At 47.7% G+C, this 18,106-nt stretch overlaps 1 protein-coding gene and 1 long non-coding RNA gene across 3 annotated transcripts in view; one reads left to right on the top strand and one right to left on the bottom strand.

Moving 5' to 3' along the window:
- LOC141130138 (uncharacterized) overlaps positions 1–18,106 on the bottom strand; it is an 875,833-nt gene that overhangs the window by 683,866 nt on the left and 173,861 nt on the right. The gene's annotated exons all lie outside the window — the stretch shown is intronic.
- The window catches only part of LOC141129432 (uncharacterized), a 350,961-nt gene that overhangs the window by 253,652 nt on the left and 79,203 nt on the right, over positions 1–18,106 (top strand). The window contains exon 1 of one of the 2 annotated variants that reach the window (XM_073617464.1): positions 14,779–15,114. The exons of the other annotated variant lie outside the window; for it this stretch is intronic. Coding sequence (XP_073473565.1) covers positions 15,045–15,114 — 70 coding nt within the window. The 5' untranslated portion in view covers positions 14,779–15,044. Of the gene's footprint in view, positions 1–14,778; positions 15,115–18,106 lie in introns of those variants that run through there. 2 annotated transcript variants of the gene reach the window in all.

Raw genomic sequence — 18,106 nt, 5'->3', positions numbered from 1 at the left:
TACAGTGTTGGTGCGTGTGTCGTCCAGAGGTAAACTCAACGGAACCCTAGACCCGGCGCCGGTGAAACAGAGGGAAGGAGAGTGAAGGTAACAGACCCGCTTAAATCAGCAGCTCTACCGTGAGTTAGTGCTACAGTTGTATGCTGGAATTTGTCTTAATAAAGAAAAAGTGATTATAAAAAAAAATCCTGTGTCTGTACATTTATGTTTACAGTCATGTCAGTACATTACTGTTTTTTCATTACTGGCATATTTGTGGTTATTGGTACTGAAATGATTCGATCTCTGCATGCACTCAGTGTAGCACTTAGTCTGTGGATTTTCCGTGGGCTGTGAATGGGCAGAGTTTGGTGAATTCTGTTTAACAGAATTAAAAGAATTAGCAGTACCCAAATTTAGCAGTGACTCATTTGGAAGATGAATATCCTTAGTAAGTCCTGGCTTTTTGGGGGCTAATAGGTAAACTAAAAAGCATGGAAAGCCGGGCACATGTACCAATGCAAAAGAAAAAAAACGAAAATTTGATATAACGGGGAGAGGGTCCTTTAATGCGGCTTTGAGGGTGACTGTTAGGAATGTACCTGTAATGAGTGGAGGGCAGTGGCTGGACATTTCAGGATAGGCATAGTTTTTAGTGAAGGAGGAATCATGTAGTCCAGATGACAAGGCACAGAGCCAGTGTTGAGGTCACAATCCAGGGTCAGTTCAGACAGCAGAGAATCAGCATCAAGGTCACAATCCAGGGTCAGTGCCACACGTTGCGCGTTGTCACTTGCCACGGCGTCACCTGCCACACCTTGCGGATTGTCACTTGCCACGACGTCACCTGCCACACGTTGCGGATTGTCACTTGCCACGACATCACCTGCCACACCTTGCGGATTGTCACTTGCCACGACGTCACCTGCCACACCTTGCGGATTGTCACTTGCCACAACATCACCTGCCACACCTTGCAGATTGTCACTTGCCACTACGTCACCTGCCACACGTGCATTGTCACCTGCCACAACTTGCGGATTGTCACTTGCCACAACATCACCTGCCACACCTTGCAGATTGTCACTTGCCACAACGTTACCTGTCATACCTTGCGGATTGTCACTTGTCACGTCACCTGCCACACCTTGCAGATTGTCACTTGCCATGATGTCACCTGCCACACGTTGCAGATTGTCCCTTCCAGGTCACCTGCCACATTTTGCAGATTGTCACTTGCCACGACGTCACCTGCCACACGTTGCGGATTGTCACTTGCCACGTCACCTGCCACACCTTGTGGATTGTCAGTTGCCACATCACCTGTCACACATTGTGGATTGTCACTTGCCACATCACCTGCCACACCTTTCGGATTGTCACTTGCCACGTCACCTGTCACACCTTGCGGATTGTCACTTGCTATGACGTCACCTGCCACATGTTGCGGATTGTCCTTTGCCATGTCACCTGCCACACGTTGCGGATTGCCCTTTGCCACGTCACCTGCCACACGTTGCGGATTGTCCCTTGCCACATCACCTGCCACATGTTGCGGATTGTCACTTGCCACAACGTCACCTGCAACACCTTGTGGATTGTTACTTGCCACACGTTGCGGATTGTCACTTGCCACGACGTCACCTGCCACACGTTGTGGATTGTCACTTGCCACGTCACCTGTCACACATTGTGGATTGTCCCTTGCCACGTCACCTGTCACACCTTGTGGATTGTCACTTGTCACGTCACCGGCCACGCCTTGCAGATTGTCCCTTGCCATGTCACCTGCCACACGTTGCAGATTGTTACTTGCCACAACGTCATCTGCCACACTTTGTGGATTGTCACCTGCCACATGCTTCAGATTTTCACTTACCACGTCACCTGCCACAAGTTGTGGATCATCCCTTGCCACGTCACCTGCCACACATTGCGGATTGTCACTTGCACAACATCACCTGTCACACCTAGCGGATTGTCCCTTGCCACGTCACCTGCCACACGTTGTGGACTGTAACTTGCCACAACGTCACCTGCCACACCTTGTGGATTGTCACTTGCCACGTCACCTGCCACACATTGTGGATTGTCTCTTGCCACGTCACCTGTCACACCTTGTGGATTGTCACTTGTCACGTCACCGGTCACGCCTTGCAGATTGTCCCTTGCCATGTCACCTGCCACACGTTGCGGATTGTTACTTGCCACGACGTCATCTGCCACACTTTGTGGATTGTCACCTGCCACATGCTTCAGATTGTCACTTGCCACGTCACCTGCCACAAGTTGTGGATCATCCCTTGCCACGTCACCTGCCACACATTGCGGATTGTCACTTGCACAACATCACCTGTCACACCTAGCGGATTGTCCCTTGCCACGTCACCTGCCACACGTTGTGGACTGTAACTTGCCACAACGTCTTCTGCCACACCTTGTGGATTGTCACTTGCCACGTCACCTGCCACACGTTGCGGATTGTCCCTTGCCATGTCACCTGCCACGCGTTGCGGATTGTCACCTGCCAAACATTGCAGGTTGTCACTTGCCACAACGTCACCTGTCACACGTTGCGGATTTCCCTTGCCACATCACTGGCCACACGTTTCAGATTGTCACTTGCCAAAATGTCACCTGCCACATGTTGGGGATTGTCTCTTGCCACGTCACCTGCCACATATTGCAGATTGTCACTTGCCACAACATCACCTGGCACACCTTGCGGATTTCCCTTGCCACATCACCGGCCACACGTTGCAGATTGTCACTTGCCACAATGTCACCTGCCACATGTTGCAGATTGTCTCTTGCCACAAGGTCACCTGCCACACGTTGCGGATTGTCCCTTGCCATGTCACCTGCCACACGTTGCGGATTGTCATTTGCCACAACGTCACCTGCCACACCTTGTGGATTGTCACTTGCCACAACGTCACCTGCCACATGTTTCGGATGGTCTCTCGTCACGTCACCTGCCACAGGTTATGGATTTTACTTAGCCACGTCACCTGCCACACGTTAGTGGGCAACACAGTGGTGTAGTGGGTAGCACCCTCATCTAGCAGTAAAAAGGGTCACCGGTTCGTATCCCAAATATGGCACTACCTGCCTGGAGTTTGCATGTTCTCTTTGTGGATTGTCACCTGCCAAACGTTGCGGATTGTCACTTGCCACAACGTCACCTGCCACATGTTGCGGATTGTCACTTGCCACGTCACCTGCCACACCTTGCAGATTGTCACTTGCCACATCACATGCCACACATTGTGGATTGTCACTTGCCACGTCACCTGCCACATCTTACGGATTGTCACTTGCCACAATGTCACCTGCCACACCTTGTGGATTGTCACTTGCCACGATCTCACCTGCCACGCATTGCGGATTGTCCCTTGCCACGTCACCGGCTACACGTTGCAGATTGTCACTTGCCACAACGTCACCTGCCACATGTTGAGGATTGTCTCTTGCCACGTCACCTGCCACATATTGCAGATTGTCACTTGCCACAACGTCACCTGCCACACATTGCGGATTGTCCCTTGCCACGTCACCTGCCACACTTTGCGGATTCTCACTTGCCACAACGTCACCTTTCACATGTTGCAGATTTCCCTTGCCATGTCACCGGCCACACATTGCAGATTGTCACTTGCCACAACGTCACCTGCCACACGTTGAGGATTGTCTCTTGCCACATCACCTGCCACATGTTGCAGATTGTCACTTGCCACAATGTCACCTGCCACATGTTGCGGATTGTCACTTGCCACAATGTCACCTGCCACACGTTGCGAATTGTCTCTTACCACGTCACCTGCCACATGTTGCAGATTGTCACTTGCCACAACATCACCTGACACCCCCTGAAAGTGCCGCTCGGTACCGATGGTATCACTGGGTTCCATCGTAGGGTCGGCCCAGTCTGTACCTTGGGATCACTGTGTTTCTTCATAGAGAGACCAGTCACAGATGCAAACGGTGTATGTTACACCTGAGAGCCCTACCCTTCCTCTCCCAATGGACTCATTCATTCGTTTTCTATCACTTTACAGATCATCAGCAGATGCAAGTCAACTTTTTTTTAACCCTTTCAGATTTTCTCTGTCCATTATCCTGAAAGGAGGAATATTCCTCTTCTCCTCAGCTGTTCTGTGGATCCCCGTGCAGGCAGTCCCATTCATGTCAATTGGGACACTGTGGCTGTATAGACAAATCCATTGTCCCAATTTGACATCCGTGTGAGTGCGTGATCTGCTTCTGCATTCTAAGTACTGAATGTGTGGTTTCTATACCTGATATAGTTGGCTTGAGATAGTCTAGTCTAGTAGCTTGGCAGACAGTGACTCAATCCAAATTATATCCCGCAGATCATAGAAAGTTTTAATCCAAAAACCTGTGCAGATCATACGGGTGAAAAAGTGGAAAGTGCACTACACAAAGCAGGCCTTCCGGTCAGTATAAGAATTTCTCCAGACCAACCAAAAGGCCTGCCCAAGAAGCATGTGCAAGAAAAGCAATAAGTGATGTGACCAAGAACCAGTGAAACTTAGTGGCACCACTGGGACACATTTAGAGTTGCCACTTTTTCTTCAATCCAAACCCGAACACTTTTCCTCTTTCCTCCTCATTTGTCCCTCATTTTGGTCTGATCTATATAGTTATTTGGCTTGCCACCTTTTCTTCAAGTCAAACCCAAACACTTTAGTGGCGCACGGCAATTTTTGTTAATGGTATAAACTATACATATATTTTGCTCTTAAATAACCTTTCTAATCATATGAAGTTAATAACAAGAGTCCCCCTTTACATCTGAGTCCACAGAGTTTCCCCTTTACATCAGAGTCCGCCGAGTTCCCCCTTTACATCAGAACTTGCAGAGTTCCCTTTCACTGTAAGGGGGGACTCTGCAGACTCTGATGTAAGGGAGAATTCTGGGGACTCTAACATAAGGGATGCTCTTGGAACCCGAAATTTAAGGGTGAACACTGAGAACTCTGATGTAGGGAGAGGACACTGATGTAAGGGTAAACACTGTGGCCTCTGGTGTAAAGGGGAACTCTGATGTAAGGGGCAGGGCTTTTTTTCAGCCGGAACTTACCGGAACTGCGTTCCGGAACCTCTGGCAGCCCTCTCCTCTTCCGGAACGGTTTTTGAATGATGTGTAGGGGTTTTCATCTGCTCTAGACCCGGACACGTCATCCACACTGGACTGCATCGGGAGTGGCATGTCTGCTGTCTGCACGATCATCAGATTCATGTCTCCTGTCCCTGCAGCAGCCTGTCTCACTCACACAGCAGAACGAATCTGTCTCCTACCCCTCCCCCTTCTCATTCAGCTCTGTATACACACAAGGAAACATAAAGGGAATACAAAGACACTGAATTTCAAAAGAGCCAACTTCCCTAAACTACAAACCTTGCTAAAAGGCATAAATTGGGATAAAATTTTAGAAACAAAGAATACGGAGGAGAGATGGGTTTGCTTTAAGAGCATATTAAATAAGGGCAATAGCCAATGTATCCCATTGGGTAATAAATTTAAAAGAGCGAACAAAAGTCTGGGATGGCTTAACTCCAATGTAAAAATGCATATAAAAGCAACGGAGAAGGCCTTCAAAAAATACAAGGTTGAGGGATCATCCTCAGCATTCAGACTTTATAAAGAATGCAACAAGAAATGTAAGGGTGCAATTAGGACGGCTAAGATAGAACATGAAAGACACATAGCGGAGGAGAGCAGAAAAATTCCCAAGAAATTCTTTAAGTATGTAAACAGTAAAAAAGGGAGGACAGACCATATTGGCCCCATAAAGAATGAGGAAGGACATCTGGTTACAAAGGATGGGGAGATGGCAAAGGTATTGAATTTATTCTTCTCCTCAGTCTTCACGAGTGAATCGGGGGGGGCTTCAGTAACCAAAACTGCAGTATTTATACTCATGACACATCACAGGAAGCACCACCATGGTTAACAGAGGACAGAATTAAAATTAGACTTCAGAAACTTAACATTAATAAATCACCGGGACCAGATGGCTTGCATCCGAGGGTACTTAGGGAACTCAGTCAAGTGATTGCCAGACCGTTCCTAATTTTTACAGATAGTCTACTGACTGGAATGGTACCAGCTGATTGGAGAAAAGCCAATGTAGCACCAATATTTAAAAAGGGCCCAAAATACATCCCTGGGAATTACAGACCAGTTAGCCTAACATCAATAGTATGTAAACTCTTGGAGGGGATGATAAGGGACTATATACAAGATTTTAGTAATAAGAACGATATCATTAGCAGTAATCAGCATGGATTCATGAAGAATCGTTCTTGCCAAACCAATCAATTAACCTTCTATGAGGAGGTGAGTTGCCATCTAAAGGAAGGCCTGTAGACGTGGTGTATCTGGATTTTGCAAAAGCATTTGACACAGTTCCCCATAAACGTTTACTGTACAAAATAAGGTCCGTTGGCATGGACCATAGGGTGAGTAAGTGGGTTGAAAACTGGCTACAAGGGCGAGTTCAGAGGGTGGTGATAAATGGGGAGTACTCAGAATGGTCAGGGGTGGGTAGTGGGGTTCCCCAGGGTTCTGTGCTGGGACCAATCCTATTTAATTTGTTCATAAACGACCTGGAGGATGGGATAAACAGCTCAATCTCTGTATTTGCAGATGATACTAAGCTAAGCAGGACAATAACTTCTCCGCAGGATGTGGAAACCTTGCAAAAAGATCTGAACAAATTAATGGGGTGGGCGACTACATGGAAAATTAGGTTCAATGTAGAAAAATGTAAAATAATGCATTTGGGTGGCAAAAATATGAATGCGATCTATACACTGGGGGGAGAACCTCTGGGGGAATCTAGGATGGAAAAGGACCTGGGGGTCCTAGTAGATGATAAACTCAGCAATGGCATACAATGCCAAGCTGCTGCTAACAAAGCAAACAGAATATTGGCATTAAAAAGGGGATCAACTCCAGAGATAAAATGATAATTCTCCCGCTCTACAAGACTCTGGTCCGGCCGCACCTGGAGTATGCTGTCCAGTTCTGGGCACCAGTCCTCAGGAAGGATGTACTGGAAATGGAGCGAGTACAAAGAAGGGCAACAAAGCTAATAAAGGGTCTGGAGGATATTAGTTATGAGGAAATGTTGCAAGCACTGAACTTATTCTCTCTGAAGAAGAGACGCTTGAGAGGGAATATGATTTCAATTTACAAATACTGTACTGGTGACCCCACAATAGGGAGAAAACTTTTTCGCAGAAGAGAGTTTAACAAGACTCGTGGCCACTCATTAAAATTAGAAGAAAAGAGGTTTAACCTTAAACTACGTAGAGGGTTCTTTACTGTAAGAGCGGCAAGGATGTGGAATTCCCTTCCACAGGCGGTGGTCTCAGCGGGGAGCATTGATAGCTTCAAGAAACTATTAGATAAGCACCTGAATGACCACAACATACAGGGATATACAATGTAATACTGACACATAATCACACACATAGGTTGGACTTGATGGACTTGTGTCTTTTTTCAACCTCACCTACTATGTAACTAAGAGGAGGGGGAGCAGGATATGTGCTTTGGTATGAGAGAGGACATATGCCAGAAATCAGTGTGGGATTAATTTGAAACCTGACAGCCCCTTCCAGCACTAGCCCCCCTCTCCCCCCAGCACATTTCCAACCCCCCCTTCCAGCACTAGCCCCCCTCTCCCCCCAGCACATTTCCACCCCCCCTCCTTCCAGCACTAGCTCCCCTCTCCCCCCAGCACATTTCCAACCCCCCCTTCCAGCACTAGCTCCCCTCTCCTCCCCAGCACATTTCCACCCCCCCTCCTTCCAGCACTAGCTCCCCTCTCCCCCCAGCACATTTCCAACCTCACTCCTTCCAGCACTTGCTCCCCTCTCCCCCCAGCACATTTCCAACCCCCCCTTCCAGCACTAACTTCCCTCTCCCCGCAGCACATTTCCAACCCCCCTCCTTCCAGCACTAGCTCCCCTCTCCCCGCAGCACATTTCCAACCCCCCTCCTTCCAGCACTAGCTCCCCTCTCCTCCCCAGCACATTTCCACCCCCCCCTCCTTCCAGCACTAGCTCCCCTCTCCCCCCAGCACATTTCCAACCCCCCCTTCCAGCACTAGCCCCACTCTCCCCCCAGCACATTTTAAACCCCCCCCTTCCAGTACTAGCCCCACTCTCCCCAGCACATTTCCAATCCCCCTTCCAGCACTAGCCCCCCTCTCCCCCCAGCACATTTCCAACCCCCCCTCCAGCATTATCCCCACTCTGCCCCCAGCACATTTCCACCCCCCTTTCCAGCACTAGCCCCACTCTCCCCCAGCACATTTTCAACCCCCCCTTTCAGCACTAGCCCCACTCTCCCCCCAGCACATTTCCACCCCCCCTCCAGCACTAGCCCCACTCTGCCCCAGCACATTTCCAACCCCCCTTTCCAGCACTAGCCCCACTCTCCCCCCAGTACATTTTCAACCCCCCCTTCCAGCACTAGCCCCACTCTCCCCCAGCACATTTTTAACCCCCCCTTCCAGCACTAGCCCCACTCTCCCCCAGCACATTTCCAACCCCCCTCCTTCCAGCACTAGCTCCACTCTCCCCCAGCACATTTCCAATCCCCTCTCCAGCACTAGCCCCACTCTTCCCCCAGCACATTTCCACCCACCCTCCAGCACTAGCCCCACTCTGCCCCAGCACATTTCCAACCCCCCTTTCCAGCACTAGCCCCACTCTCCCCCCAGTACATTTTTAACCCCCCCTTCCAGCACTAGCTCCACTCTCCCCCAGCACATTTCCAATCCCCTCTCCAGCACTAGCCCCACTCTTCCCCCAGCACATTTCCACCCACCCTCCAGCACTAGCCCCACTCTGCCGCAGCACATTTCCAAGCCCCCCTTCCAGCACTAGCCCCCCTCTCCCCCCAGCACATTTCCACCCCCCCTTTCCAGCACTAGCCCCACTCTCCCCCAGCACATTTCCAACCCCCCCTCCTTTCAGCACTAGCTCCCCTCTCCCCCCAGCACATTTCCAACCCCCCCTCCAGCACTAGCCCCACTCTCCCCCCCAGCACATTTCCACCCCCCTCCAGCACTAGCCCCACTCTCCCCCCAGCACATTTTCAACCTCCTCTTCCAGCACTAGCCCCACTCTCCCCCCAGCACATTTCCACCCCCCTTCCATCACTAGCCCCCCTCTCCCCCCAGCACATTTCCAACCCCCCTTCCAGCACTAGCCCCCCCTTCCAGCACTAGCCCCCCTTTCAGCACTAGCCCTCTCCCCCTCCAGCTTCCAGAACCAGCCCTCCCTTCCAGCACTAGCCCTCTCCCCCTCCCCCTTCCAGCACTAGCCCCCCTTCCAGCACTAGCCCTCTCCCCCCTCCCCCTTCCAGCACTAGCCCCCCCTTCCAGCACTAGCCCTCTCCCCCTCCCCCTTCAAGCACTAGCCCCCCCTTCCAGCACTAGCCCTCCCCCCTTCCAGCACTAGCCCCCCCTCCAGCACTAGCCCTCCCCCTTCCAGCACTAGCCCCACTCTCCTCCGAGCACATTTCCACCCCCTTACCAGCACTAGCCCTACTCTCCCCCAGCACATTTCCACCCCCCTTTCAAGCACTAGCCCCCCTCTCCCACCAGCACATTTCCAAATCCCCCTTCCAGCACTGGCCCCCCTCTCCCCCAGCACATTTCCAATCCCCCTTCCAGCACTAGCCCTCCCCCCTTCCAGCACTAGCCACCCCTCCAGCACTAGCCCTCTCCCATCCTTCCAGCACTACCCCCCCTCCAGCACTAGCCCTCTCCCTCCCAGACATTCTCCTTCTCACAGAGGGCATGATCATGGCATCTGGGACCCCGAGAGATGGAGGACATTTACCTTGGAGGCCCACACTAGCTCCTGCTTGACAAGTTAGTGGAGCCTACTGCCAGAACTTGTTCCAGCACTGGGCTCCAGGACTTAGCCCGGATTCATGGAACGCTGGGATTTTGTTTAAATCTCAGGAAAGGCCCATTAAAACTGGGCAGTATGGAGGTTTGAATTTGGATTAGAAAGGGAAAAGGATTTGTGATTGTGGGGGAAAAGTTTGTACTGGCAGGGGGGATTTAGGTGGGAAGATATGTGATGGAAGTGGGGAGAGGACTTGTGTAGGAAGGGCTTGGAGGAATGAAGACAAGGGGAGAGGAATTGTTCCAGAATGGGGAGCATGTTGTGCTGGAAGGGGAGATTTGGGGGAGAGAATTTGTACTGGGAGGAGGATTTATTCTTGGGGGATGTTGGGGTGGGGTATTTTTGCTGGGATAAGGAGCTGTGCTGGAATATGGATTTGTGGGGTGGAAGGAGATTTGTGCTGGGAAGGGGGATTTTTTTTAGGGAGAGCTTTGCAGAGACAAAGTTCATTCAGAGAGGAGTGCACTGTGAAAGTGTGTGGGGGAGGGGGAATATGTGGAAAAAGGTAAAGTTTGTGTGCGTTTAGCAGAGGGGAGAGCATTGTACACAGAGGAGAGCTGGGGGGAACTTGTGATGAAAGGGGAGCTGAGAAAGTATGTGGGTGGAGGAGGAGGGGGAGGTCATCAGAGAGGAGAGCTGGGAGGGGATTTGTGATGAGAGGAGATCTAGGAGGGGATTTGTGATGAGAAGAGAGCTAGGAGGGGATTTGTCATGAGAGGAGAGCTAGGAGGGGATTTGTCATGAGAGGAGAGCTAGGAGGGGATTTGTCATGAGAGGAGAGCTAGGAGGGGATTTGTCATGAGAGGAGAGCTAGGAGGGGATTTGTCATGAGAGGAGAGCTAGGAGGGGATTTGTGATGAGAGGAGAGCTAGGAGGGGATTTGTGATGAGAGGAGAGCTGGGAGGCTTTGTGATGAGAGGAGAGCTAGGAGGGGATTTGTGATGAGGAGAGCTAGGAGGGGATTTGTGATGAGAGGAGAGCTAGGAGGGGATTTGTGATGAGGAGAGCTAGGAGGGGATTTGTGATGAGAGGAGAGCTAGGAGGGGATTTGTGATGAGAGGAGAGCTAGGAGGGGATTTGTGATGAGGAGAGCTAGGAGGGGATTTGTGATGAGGAGAGCTAGGAGGGGATTTGTGATGAGAGGAGAGCTAGGAGGGGATTTGTGATGAGGAGAGCTAGGAGGGGATTTGTGATGAGGAGAGCTAGGAGGGGATTTGTGATGAGGAGAGCTGGGGGGGGATTTGTGATGAGAGGAGCTAGGAGGGGATTTGTGATGAGGAGAGCTGGGGGGGGATTTGTGATGAGAGGAGAGCTAGGAGGGGATTTGTGATGAGGAGAGCTGGGGGGGATTTGGGGGAATTTACCTTATGTGATACACAGTTCTAAGCCTTAACTCATTACAATTTTTTGGCGCCGCTGTAAATCTCTCCTCTAAGGAGGGTGTGGCTGGGGGCGGGGTTTGGGTGTGGTTGGGGTGGAGATTTGGACAGAGAGGGTGAGTTCCTGCACCTTTTCTCTAAGAAAAAAAAGCCCTGGTAAGGGATGCTCTGAGAACCCTGATTTAAGGGGGGCACACTGAGAACTGATGTACGGAGAGGACTTCGATGTAAGGGGGATAACTGTGGCCTCTGGTGTAAAATGGAACTCTGATGTAAGGGGTGCTCTGAGTACCCTGATTTACCTTAGTGTACTCACTCAGAGGCAGGAGAGAGAAGGGGGGAGACTTCAGACACAGACAGGGATGGATGGTGAGCTCACTCACCTCTTGGCATCAGCACCTCTCATCCAGATGTATCTGAGGCTGCTGGAGTTCAGAGTTCCAGCCCCAACATTTTCCATTCTGAGGCACAGCGCCGGGGATTGGAGTGTGGGCAGACACAGAGGGGTAGGGGTGGGGGGAAGAGGTGCAGATCGAGACCTCTTTCCTCTCCCGTCTGTGTGTGTGTTTGGGGGGGTTGTTAGTGTTGGCTTTTGGCAGTGTGAAAGAGATTGTAACAGACCCTCTCAGCTTAGACAACTGCAGCCAACAACCCCGCTGGGAAGCCATAGTCCAGTCTGAATAATGTGCCCGGGTTTCAGGCAGTCTGAAACCCGGGCGCATGATTCCGAACCTGAACTGTCCGGGTGAATCCTGGACAGGTGGCAACTCTAAATTGTATATAAAATGCACTGTTTATCTTTCATAAAGTGTTTCAAATTGCTAAACTTTACATCCAAAAATTCTAAACTGCTGTATGTGTAAATTTTAAAAGCCAATATAAATGAATAGTAGTGGTAAAAAAAGCCCTTTTGCATTTAATTAACCTTAATTTTTTTTGCTTAATTCTCCTCTAACCACCTCCCACCCGGCCACTGCACATATATGGCCAGGTGGGCGCTTCCTCCTTTTGAGTGGATGTTCAGGAACATCCCTCACAAGGAGGGGGATCCTGCGCACTCGTGCCCGCGCAGCAACGTGATCCCGACGTGCTCGTGTCACCCGGACATGGCGCATCTCCTATCGGCAGGAGGGCTCTGTGATTGGCCCTTCTGATCACATGACGGCTGTGTCCAATCACAGCCATCATGTGATATAAATAGAGAGCCTGTTGCTAGGCGATCGGCTCTCCTCTCCTCACATGGAAGTTGTCAGTGAGGAGAGGAGAGCAGATTGCTGCAGCCAGCCAGTGATCAGTGAGTATGAGCTGTTTTTACAGCTTTTTACACACTGATCACCGTCACAGTGTCCCCACTCAATGTAAACACACAATGTCCCTTAAATTGTGTCCCCAAAACACTGTCCCCACACACATGTCCCCACACAGTAAAAACACCTGTCCCCACATATGTAACAGTAAAATCATATGTCCCAATAATCCTCTGCACACATCTGTCCGTGATCATCTGCACACATCTGTCCATGATCATCTGCACACATCTGTCCGTGATCATCCGCACACATCTGTCCGTGATCATCTGCACACATCTGTCCGTGATCATCTGCACACATCTGTCCGTGATCATCTGCACACATCTGTCCGTGATCATCTGCACACATCTGTCTGTGATCATCTGCACACATCTGTCCGTGATTATCTGCACACATCTGTCCGTGATCATCCGCACACATCTGTCCGTGATCATCTGCACACATCTGTCCGTGATCATCTGCACACATCTGTCCGTGATCATCCGCACACATCTGTCCGTGATCATCCGCACACATCTGTCCGTGATCATCTGCACACATCTGTCCGTGATCATCTGCACACATATGTCCGTGATCACACAATCCAATTATTATACACTTAACGGGGTTTTTTTTAACCAAAGACATGTAGCAGAATACATTTTGGCTTAAATTTATGATGAAATTAGATTTTATTGGATTTCTTTTAAAATAGAAAGTAGAAAATGATTTTTTTTTTTCAAAATTTCCACTCATTTTTCTTGCACAAAAGGTTTTATTGAACATAAAGACCATTAATAGTACATAGGGAGAAGCATATAAATGAACATACTACGAATACATTTTTACATAGTCTTAATACAAAAAAAGGAAAAGAAAAACAGGAATTACAGTACTTGACCATGCATTGATAAACAAAACACTGAGAAGGCAAAATATGTTCATAAACATGTACTTGTACCTTGTCTCCGTCAGGGGTAAACCTGCGGGTTGAAGAGTATAGAAAAGTAGCTAAAAATGTAGGTAAAGAAAGGGGGTAAAGCAGAGCTGCCATAGTTATTTAGAAAAAGAAAGAGAGGGGAGAGACAGTGAGGAAAGGGGTGCTGCTAGTTGGTGTCACTCATTCTTAACCACTTGACATCCGGAGGCCATCATATGACGGCCTCGACTTTCAGGGCTTATATCTGAATGATGTCTGAGGCTACAGACATCATTCAGATACCGGCATTTTCAGCCGGCGATTCCGTACACCATAAGAACGATCATAGCGGCTGTTCCGCCGCTTGATCATTCTTATGGGCGGCGGGAGGGGACGTCCCCCCCTCCCGCCGCCCTCCGGTGCTTCTACTGACTCACCTCAGCGATCGGTGAGTCGGATAGCGGATCCGCCGGCGCCGGATGTTCACCATAGAGATTTCCGGCAGACCAGATGGTCGCCGGAGTCTCTATGATCGTTCGGAGGCCGGGCGCGATGTTATGACGTCACGCCCGGCCTCTGCATTCAAAAAAACGGCGCCGCTTCGGCTGTGAAGCGGCGATCGTTTTATTTTTTTTTTTTATTTTAGGCTTCCCAGCCTAGAGGTGAGATGTGGGGTCTTATTGACCCCATATCTCACTGTAAAGAGGACCTGTCATGTCATATTCCTATTACAAGGGATGTTTACATTCCTTGTAATAGGAATAAAAGTGATCAAAAAAAAAAAAAAAAAATTTTAAAGTGTCAAAATAAAAAATTTTAAGTAAAATTAACAATAAAAAAAAATTTTTTAAAGCGCCCCTGTCCCCGTGAGCTCGCACGCAGAAGCGAACGCATACGTAAGTCCTGCCCACATATGAAAACGGTGTTCAAACCACACATGTGAGGTATTGCCGCGAACGTTAGAGTGAGAGTAATAATTTTGGCCCTAGACCTCCTCTGTAACTCAAAACATGTAACCAGTAAAAAATGTTAAAACGTCGCCTATGGGCATTTTTAAGTACCAAAGTTTGGCGCCATTCCACGAGCGTGTGCAATTTTGAAGCGTGACATGTTAGGTATCTATTTACTCGGCGTAACTTCATCTTTCACACAGTGCAAAAAAATTTGGCTAACTTTGCTGTTTTGTTTTTTTTTAAAGCATGAAACTGTTTTTTTTCCAAAAAAAACGCGTTTGAAAAATTGCTGCGCAAATACCGTGCAAAATAAAAAGTTGCAATGACCACTATTGTATTCTGTAGGGTCTCTGCTAAAAAAACATATATAATGTTTGGGGGTTCTATGTAATTTTATAGCAAAAAAATGATGATTTTTGACATGTAGGAGCGAAGTGTCAGAAATGGCCCGGATGCGAAGTGGTTAAACTATTTGAAAGTATGTTGCACCAGAAGTCAGTGGAGAGTGCGGAGTATAGACGTAGGACATGAGAGAAGACTGTTGCGAGTATTTAGAAGCAACGGTGGCATGTTGCTTATTGCACGTGAGCACGATGGAGAAGACCACAAAAGACTGAATAATCGGCTCCTACTGACTGGTATGATGATGGAAGGGACGGTAGAGTGAGGTTTATAGTAGAACCACAATAGTGTATAGAAAGGGGAAGTAACGGTATATACAGTATATGTATATATGACCGTAGAAATAATATACAGCCTTGACTCCTTTTTTAGCACTTTTACCTTTTCTACAGCTGTGAGTCTTTTTTCAGGTTTTGATAAATTACCTTACAAGTGCTACTTTGTTTTTCGGTCAACCCAGACAATCCTGATCTTGGGGGGACAGGTATTACTTTATTTTGAAACCACTTGACCTCCAGAAGATTTGCCCGACCCGCCCCCTCGCCTTAATAAGCAGGACTTTTTTTTGCGATACAGCACTGCATTACTTTAACTGACAATTGCGCAGTCATGCGACGCTGTACCCAAATAAAATGTATGTCCATTTTTCCCTCCACAAATAGACGTTTCTTTTGCTGGTATTTGATCACCTCTGCAGTTTTTATTTTTTGCGCTATAAACAAACAAAAAAAAAAGACCGACAATTTTGAAAATAAAACCAATATTTTTTTTTTCTTTATGCTATAAAACATATCCAATAAAAAAAGTAAAAAAAATCGAATTTCTTCATCAGTTTAGGCCAATGTGTATTCTGCTACATATTTTGGTAAAACTAAAAAAAATCCAGATAAGCACAAAAGATATTGAGTCTACAAAATAGGGGAAAGATTTATGGAATTTTTATCTGTTTATTTTTACTAGTAATAGCGGCGATCAGTGACTTATATGCTTGAAATTCATCTCTAGCTGAATTTTAGGTTTTGCACAATTGATGGCACTTATTACACTTTAATTAGTACATGTTTTGTGTCAATGTTTGCATATTTCTTTTGTATGCAATATTTTGCTATTTATTTCCTATATTGTTCATACACTATTGGCTGCACTGAATGCCCTTTATTAACCTTTGCACCTGTTATGTGCATTGTGTTATATATTGAAAGTATATTTTTAGCGCTGCACTCTACATTTACATATTGTATGTGCCTGGTATCTGGTTTATAGTGCACAGCTGCTGTTTTGTTTTAGTTTCTAAGTACAGATACCATTTTTACACTTGATCAGCGACTTATAGCGGGCCTGTGATATTGTGGCGAACAATCTGACTCTAACAGACACTTTTGACACTTTGTGGGGGGCAGTGACACTAATACGGTGATCAGTGCTAAAAATATGCACTGTCACTGTACTAATGACAAGGGCAGGGAAGGGGTTAACATCTAGGGCGATCAAGGGGTTAAATGTGTGGCCAACATGTGTTACTCTGTGTACTGTTTTTACTTTTGCCTTGCAGGTAAAAAAAAAAACAGCACATTGCTGCTGTCGGAAGAGAGCCCTGTGTTTGTTTGCCTACACAGGGGTCTCTTTGGTAATGTCCGGAGCCGATCATCGGGTGACGGCAACCAATCAGCAGCCGGCACCTGCTGATTGGTTGGTACTGCAGCCAATCGCAGCACAGCTGGGGTGGCACGGGCACACGCTCTACCCCAGTGCATGGATCACATACTAGGTATGTGATCCGGCGCAGAGTGGCCCCCCTGCCACAGTATATCTACAGTGGGTGATTCGCAAACGGTTAAGCTGCAAAGGCAGCCGTAAGGGGGTACGCACATTTGGCAGTTGATGCTATGCATTTCAGAAAAAAATGATCCCCCATGTCGCGTGACTCATTTAAGTAGAGTCAATGTTAATGGAATCGTGACAGAATGTACTAAGGACCTGTGTTAAGGCTTGATAGAGATTGTAGGTGATGCAATTTGAACTAGAAAAGGTACAATTTCTGGGGAAATTGTGAAACGTGTTCTTGCCTCTACAACTGGAGCGGGTGGAGTAACTGGGTGGAGTGGCTTGAGTAACTGTTTTGTGGTTGGAGTGGCTTGAGTAACTGTGAAAAGTGTTAAAAAGCTTAATATTTTAAAAAGTATAAATAGTAGTAAAAAAGTTGAAGAAGTCCCATCATTAGCTGAAAGAGCTGAACATTTTTTTCAAAAATGATTTTTTTTTTCAAAAATGATTTTTTTTTTTCAAAAATGATTTTTTTTAAATGATTTATTTTTTCAAAAATTATTTTTTTTTTTCAAATTTTTTTCTTTTTTTTTAAATATTATTTTTTTTTTCATGGGGTGGTCATAATGTTTTGGCTGATCATGGGGTGGTCATAATATTTTGGCTGATCATGTTGTGGTCATAATATTTTGGCTGATCATGGGGGGGGTCATAATATTTTGGCTGATCATGGGGGGGGTCATAATGTTTTGGCTGATCATGGGGGGGGTCATAATGTTTTGGCTGATCATGGGGGGGGGGTCATAATGTTTTGGCTGATCATGGGGGGGGGTCATAATGTTTTGGCTGATCATGGGGGGGGTCATAATGTTTTAGCTGATCATGGGGGGGGTCATAATGTTTTGGCTGTTCATGTTGTGGTCATAATATTTTGGCTGATCATGTTGTGGTTATAATATTTTGGCTGATCATGGAGGGGGGGTCATAATGTTTTGGATGATCATAGGGGGGTCATAATTTTTTGGCTAATCATGTTGTGGTCATAATGTTTTGGCTGATCATGGGGGGGGGTCATAATGTTTTGGCTAATCATGTTGTGGTCATAATGTTTTGGCTGATCATGGGGGGGGGGTCATAATGTTTTGGCTGATCATGGGGGGGGGGTCATAATGTTTTAGCTGATCATGGGGGGGGTCATAATGTTTTGGCTGTTCATGTTGTGGTCATAATATTTTGGCTGATCATGTTGTGGTCATAATGTTTTGGCTGATCATGGGGGGGGGTCATAATGTTTTGGCTGATCATGGGGGGGGGGTCATAATGTTTTGGCTAATCATGTTGTGGTCATAATGTTTTGGCTGATCATGGGGGGGGGGTCATAATGTTTTGGCTGATCATGGGGGGGGTCATAATGTTTTAGCTGATCATGGGGTTGTCAGCTTTTGTCACCTCCCACTCTAGTTT

Source organism: Aquarana catesbeiana, linkage group LG02 (genome assembly GCF_042186555.1).
Source record: "Aquarana catesbeiana isolate 2022-GZ linkage group LG02, ASM4218655v1, whole genome shotgun sequence".
Lineage (NCBI taxonomy): Eukaryota > Metazoa > Chordata > Amphibia > Anura > Ranidae > Aquarana > Aquarana catesbeiana.
The sequence above is the reverse complement of the archived record's forward strand: the minus strand, read 5'-3'. Positions and strand labels throughout refer to the sequence as shown.